The 7,020-nt window shown below is 43.4% G+C and overlaps 1 protein-coding gene across 10 annotated transcripts in view; it reads left to right on the top strand.

Moving 5' to 3' along the window:
* The window catches only part of dlg3 (discs, large homolog 3 (Drosophila)), an 85,519-nt gene that overhangs the window by 58,972 nt on the left and 19,527 nt on the right, over window positions 1–7,020 (top strand). For 6 of the 10 annotated variants that reach the window (XM_032528575.1, XM_032528574.1, XM_032528569.1 and 3 more), the window contains one exon: window positions 996–1,158. In XM_032528575.1, the coding sequence (XP_032384466.1) occupies window positions 996–1,158 (163 nt within the window). Of the gene's footprint in view, window positions 1–995; window positions 1,159–2,129; window positions 2,256–6,055; window positions 6,235–7,020 lie in introns of those variants that run through there. The other 4 variants (XM_032528573.1, XM_032528577.1, XM_032528580.1 and 1 more) reach the window with 3 other exon arrangements.

Here is a 7,020-nt window from a genome sequence, read left to right on the forward strand (position 1 = left end):
ACACACACACACACACACACACACACACACACACACACACACACACACACAACTCTACCCACAGCAACAACAAGCGCAGTTCTCTGCCTCCCACTGAGTGTGGATGGTTTCTCACATCCCACCTGCTCATGAGAGCCCACAATCTTGAGCTGCAGCTTCTCAAATTTCCACAGAATAGTAGTTTAGTATTAGAGGGAGCTATTTAGAGTTTTCTTGTATGTTGTACACTAAATGTTTACAGTTTGAAGGGTTTAGGCAAACCCTTAATGCAGACTTAACCCCCCTCTGACACTATAACCCCGTGATCAGATGATTTGGAATTGATACGCCTGTTTAATGCTCAGCTGCTTCTATCAAGAATGGAGATTCAGGGGAAAGATTTTTTTTTATCTTTTGCATGCATGCATGCATGCACAATACACCAACTTTTTAGAATACATTTTTCCTCTTAGGTGGTAAGAGGGTTGACAGATTTTTTAAAAAATCAGGTCTAGACTACTAAAACATCTCTGTTTTAGTCAGTGCTAGTTGCCTATTGTGCAAAGAAAGCACGGATAGAGAACGGAGACAAGAGATGATATTGCATGCATATACAGCCAAATTCTTAAATGTAATTTTAGTTATTTGAAGGGAATCTATGGTTTTACACAACCTGGGTCCTATTTTTGTAGATTTGGTGACCATTCCAATGGCTTGCATAGTCATTGTCCTCACCAAGTTAATTGCGAAGATCTGGGAATGCGGAGACGTTGCTAAAAAAGAGGGGTTAGACAAACAGACATACAGCCACATACGTTTTTTACAAACACAGATTGGGAAAACTTAATTGGATTAGAGAAAAGAAAGGCAGACAATTATAACTTAAACTGTTACCATTATTTTTCTGTACCTCCAAATGAACTGGTTAAGCTGTTGCCTCCTTTACAGTTTGTCTTTGTGCTATGCAGTGTTCCTGTTGTGCCTGTGTTGTAATCATCCTTTCTTTCCCCCTACTGGCCTGGCCCTCCCCCCAGCCTTCCCCACCATGGTGGATAACCACGTCAGCCACAACTATATGGGGGCAATGGAACCCAAACCAGTGTACCCGCCGCCCCAGGTCACCCCGTCCAGGTACTCGCCAGTTCCCCGCCACATGATGGGGGAGGAAGACTTCACAAGGTAGTTTAAAAACTTCCTAAATGACACTCTCCTCGCATATATATTATATATATTTTATATATTTATATATATATATATATATATATATATATATAAAATCTATAAAGTATAGTATAATTATATATCTATATATACACTGTATACACACACACACATACATATCAACTTAAGGCTTTTTTTGCTCTTAGTAGTAAGTGAAGAAACATGTTATGTTGTTGTGGAGCTAAATTGCATAAGACAAAATTACAGACTTTGAATATTTTTTTAAGTTTTGCATGGGTTTCTCTTGCGTCCGTTTTGTCGGTTATTTAAAGGTGTTGTCATGGTGTGGTTCATTTTGACGATACATGAACGTACAGCAATTTAAATTGCCCTTTATGAAGTGTTTCATGAAGCAAAACAATGCTTTGTTTAAATGTTGAGCTCATCAGGACCCTGGTGGTGCGCACTGTATTATAGCTTGACAGTGTGTGGTGGCTGTGTGCTGACCAAATGCTTTGGAGAGAGGCCTCTTGTCCCTTCTTGTACTTGTTATGACTGTGTTTTAACCTTTGACCTCCTATCCAAGTACTGGATCAGAAGTAGCATTCATAGAGGCTTGATTGGAGTGCCCCACAAGGCCTTGAGTCATCGTAACCCACAGCTCGAGGGAAAAGGCTATTTGTGTGTGTGTGTGTGTGTGTGTGTGTTTGTGTGTGGTGTGTGTTGTGTGTGTGGGTGTGTGTGTGTGGTGTGTGTGGTTGTGTGTTGTGTGTGCGTGTGTGCGTGTATGTGTGTGTGACTGCATGCAGGCGTTTATGCGTGGCTGTGTGCTATGGAGTGAATGTGGACAAGTGTTGGTTATGTGGCCCTGTAATGTCCTACAAGCTGTCTACGTGACTTGTATGTGCATTTGTCACATCTTTGTTGGTATGTGTGCTTTATATGTGTCCTACACTTGTCCCGTTCACTGTGATTCCTGTACCCCACAGCAGAGCTGAACCTATTTACAGTGTCATCCACAAATCTGGGGACATCAAGGTGCCCCAGGCCCTCTACAGAGGCTTCTGTCCTTCCTCTGCTCCCTTGTGCCAAGGTCCACTCCCCTTCTCTGGCAGGTACTAACCTAGTCCGTCACGCCTTGCTTAGCTAACCCTCCTTTGTATAGCTTAGCATCTGGATCTGGCATCAGACAGGAGTAGGGCCAAAGCAGGACTACTGCCTCAACAGTAGTATGCTGCGCCACATTTGTGCACAAATTATACAATCAGACAAAATAGACTAAGAGTAGAATAATGGCAACATACATCTATTAGCTTTCTGTCTCTGTTTGCATGTAAATGTTTCCTCACCTCATGTCTTTACTGCTTTGTATGTTTTTATGTTTGTATGACATTGTACTAAAAAACTAAATACTGCAAAAGCAAATTCACTGTACATCTGGAATGTAATGTTTTAGATTCCCCTCCTTTTTCATAATTTCAAAGGCCTGCCTCATATTCATTATTTGTTCATCAATTTTTTACTAATCTGCTCACATCTATGAATATAAAACAATAGGGCCCTGTTTATCGCAGTTTAAAATGGAGTCATACCTGCTCTTCACAAACACCTCTCCACGGGAGTGCAGCCGAAAGGGCTTCACGCTCCCACAAGCTGCTCAATTCCATCTGTCAGGAGGCATCGACAAAACTAAGCCTCTATCTCAGGCCAAGCTACTTTCACTGGTGGTTACTGCTAAAGACAATTAAATACATGATATTTATGGCAATGTGTTTGGCATTACCAAATGTGCAAAAGGCCTCCTGTTTGTTGATTTAGTTTAACGTTTTTGTTTCTCTTATTTATTACATTTTACCTACAGCCTTGGCCATCGTGCTTCACCTCATGCCCTGGTGTTTCTGTGTGTCAACCATTGCTTTTGTGTACTGTGTTTGTGTTGAACATAGCTTATGTTGTGTGCCATAAATGTCATATATTGTTGCAAATATGTGTTTTTGTGTGTGTGTGCGTGTGCGTGTGCGTGCGTGTGTGTGTGTGTGTGTGTGAGAGAGAGAGAAAATGAGAGAAAGAAAGGCAGATTATGGTGTTGCGGTTTGACTGGAACTAAAGGCAGGTTGTTGTGTTAAGAAACACCCTAAAGTACTTTACAGGAGGATGGGGGGGGGCACAAATATTCTGCTTTGCAGCATTGGAATGTTTTTCCTGCTGCTCTAAGTATGTAAATACAAACACCAAGCCTGGCTGTTACCATAAATGTAATGGGGGAGTAAGAGCCCGATGATCCAGCACGGGCCTGCGGACCAGTAGCAGCAGACAGTCCTTCAGCTGTCATGATTCATCTGCACACTGGGAAAACCAGGCCATGCACTCAGGTCTTACCCCTCTCATCACCAATGCTGCCAACACCAATCACACACACACATACTGTACACTGAGACATTTGCTCCTAATGTGCTGACACATACGGTGCACACACGCAGATACACACGCTTTAAGTGCAATGCACAATTATGACACGGACACATACAGCACTTGTGAGTATACATCCTGCTCACCAGACAACTCATAAACCAGCGGTGTAAATGAGAACGGCCTACAAACTGTGACCATGTGTGCACCTGTTTGCCCGTAGTGGGTTTGTGTGTCATGTCCGCTGCATATTTCAGAAAACAGTGTCTCGGAGGACTCATGGCCGACAACCAACTTGATCCCAATCACAGCAGATGAGCATCCAGCTCCATCACACTGACAGGCAGATAGCAGACACCTCCCTCCAGCCCCGGCAGCTTCCTCATTGGCTCAAACCGGGAGAGGTTATTTTAGATGGATGCTGTAGTAAGCACAGGCTTCCACAGAAGTGGAGCAGGCTGGTTGTGAGGATTGAGTCAGAGCTTGTATCCGCCCTCTGCCCATCTGCACATCCCCCTCAGTGGTGTCATCCCAGACACGTCCTCCCCCTTCTCCATCTGATATTACCCCCTTCTTGTGGAGATATGTCAGTGCTGTACATTCTTGTCTCTATCCACATTGGACTCAATAAGAGATAAAACCTCTGTTTTTAAATACGCATGTTTGGTGTAATATACTTGTGTGCAGTGGTGACAGTCAGTGACGGCCCTGGCATTTGCAACAAACCTAGCTCGGAAATGAGTAACTCTGCCTTCTGAGTGAATTTTTCCATGCACCTCGCCACAGTACAATCTTGAATATTTGTGGCATATATTAATTTATCAAAATTAACCAAAAACAAATTATCTGTAGTGGACTATAGGGGTCCATAGGGGTCCTTCTGGCATTTGCCCAAATTCCAGTTGGCCAATCCGTTACTGGTGACAGTAGTGTGCGCATTCATTAAACCAGCAGCTCCCCTCTGCTGGTCACATTAGATATACACAACAGTGCTTCTAGTAAAGTGTCTCATTCACACACATGAACACAAAACCTTTTGACTGGTCAGCGCAAGAATTCAGAAATCAATAACGACAAAGGCTTTTACCTTTTAATAAGCGTTTTTAAACATTGTGGAAACCCAAAGGGGAGTTTGAAATAGAAAAAATCACAGCAGATTCAGCTTCTGCAATGTTATTCTTAGTCACAGTGAGAGGCATAAAATATCTTAAACTGCCTATCACCTTAGCAGTGAATAGATTTTTCCCCATGTCAAGTGAGACGAAAATAGCAGTCTGTGGAGAAGAGGCAGCCACAGAAAATCTATTGGTGAAATTTAAGCAGTGAAAAGAAAGACAGAGACAAAACAGCTTTTTAATTTTGTCAGTATACGCCTCTGTAAGCTGATGTGATCCATTCGGGGGAAAGGGAGAGAGAAAGTTCTGCGAGAGGAAGTGTCTGTCTGTGGAAAATTGCGTCCATCTGCAGTGTCCACCATTAATCAGCCAAGCAGAGCCAATTACTGGGCTGAATACAGGGTAGCATGACCCGCTGAACCCCACATCCCAGATATCCATTCACAGCTTTAGGATTGAGCTGCGACCGCCTCAGCCAAAACCCAGAAGTAGACAGGGAAAATATTGCGGTGGGAGGGGGGGAGGTTTTAAATTAGAGAAAAGAGTCACAGGAGAAATGGCTGGGCAGAGAGAAAGGCTTTTTACCGCTCAGTAACTGTTTACATTCCAGGCATGGATGAAAAGGCAAAGGGGGAAGGGAGGGGAGGCAGGTCTTGTGATAGGTAGGGAGGAGGACTTGATCTCTCCATTTAGAACTGCAAGAATTTACTCCCATTTTCCATTGAAATGGCCAGGCGATTCATATCCTATGGACAAACAGTGCATGCAGAAACACACACACAGGCATAGTGCTGATATGAGATAATAAAAAAGATGCTGGCCTCACGTGTCCAAATATTCCACAGTAGTCTACACATTATTTTCCTGTAAGGAAATCTAGCTTCCAGCCTGCAGCCAGGTCACAGAAGATGGGCCCAAAAGTCAGTTCATGAGCTCCACAGTTTGTTTACACTCTGACAAATCAGCAAGGAGCTTCTGGGAATCTGCCTATTCTCCAGAGAGCCAGAACTGACAGACAGGAATGCTGGTTTGCTGTATTGAAGAGGGGGCTGGAACCAAGCAGCGTCAGAGCAGAGACAAGGGGACAGCACGGTGTGAAAGGGGCTCAAACTTGGATAACCTCCAGTTCGACACATCTGCTGAGTCCTAATGCCCTTGAAGTAATGCAGTCCTGGTTATTCCAGATGTGAGTAAAGGGTGATTTGGACCTACTTGCGTTGAATTGAACAAAGATGATTTGCGTGGGAGCGTTAGGGTTAAGTGTTAAGTCTTGCCTTGCTGGTGATGATGGGGAGAGAGTGTTTGTGACAGCCCAAAGAGGAGCTGCTTCTCATCACAGCACACAAGGATGAGATAGGGAAAACCAGGCCCCGAACACAGAAGCTTCTAAAATTATAGCCCCTCTTTTGAAAGGCCAGACAGGAAGAAGGGTCGAGGAGTAAGAGTGATGCGCCATAGCCACCATGTTCACAGTCAACATCTCATCTTCCATGTCGCTGGTGAGGAGCCTGCCTGAACGCACTGTTAGGAAATGCTCTTTCAGAAGCAAGCACCATTTCCGGATCCTAAGGTAACCATGGAGATCTGTGCTTCGTCGAGATGGGATGAAAAGCTCAAGATGGAAAGCAATGTTATTTTAAGCTTGACTTGTTTGAAGGCAAGTCCGTTGTTCCAGCATATTTAAAGGCATTTGCCACTTGTCAGTTTTTGTTTTTTTTAGCTTTTCATCTCTAGTACAGAAAGATCTAACCGGCTTTAGAAAAAAGAAAGAATGTGTTAAGCTTTGTCAGTACAATCAGATTGAATCTGTCCCTGATTCTGCCTTGTAGAAACACTACTTGTAAGGAATCCTGCAGACCCAGACTCACTATGTTGCTATTGATCTTATTCAGTGGTCTAACAAAATATTATCTGCATCGGCAGTTCATTGTAAATTAATACACTTTAACAGTCTGGTTAAACTTCCAGAAGTTTTTTATTCTTCCCGATGCTATTAATTTCTGTTAGTGGAGTAATCAACGCTTTTTCCAGTCAGTCATGGGTATGATTCTGAAAGTCTGGAATGCTGCCTCTGCGGAAATGGTCTTAACAGCAACTTAGAGCGCAGCCATTAGGGATTGAGTAAGAATTGTTCCTGTAGACTCCAGGCTGAGTACTGTGAGAAAAGACCACTAATGGGAACCATGAAGTGTTTTCTGTTAAGAGTGGAAACTGTGTGCGTCTGTGTGTGTGTGTGTGTGTGTGTATGCCTACTTATGTAAGTGTATGTTTGATTATGTGTGCATTCTATATAAATGTGTGTGTGTGTGTGTGTGTGAGTGAGACCAACGCTGGGCTTCCGTGTGTGTGTGTGTGT

Source organism: Etheostoma spectabile, chromosome 10 (genome assembly GCF_008692095.1).
Source record: "Etheostoma spectabile isolate EspeVRDwgs_2016 chromosome 10, UIUC_Espe_1.0, whole genome shotgun sequence".
Lineage (NCBI taxonomy): Eukaryota > Metazoa > Chordata > Actinopteri > Perciformes > Percidae > Etheostoma > Etheostoma spectabile.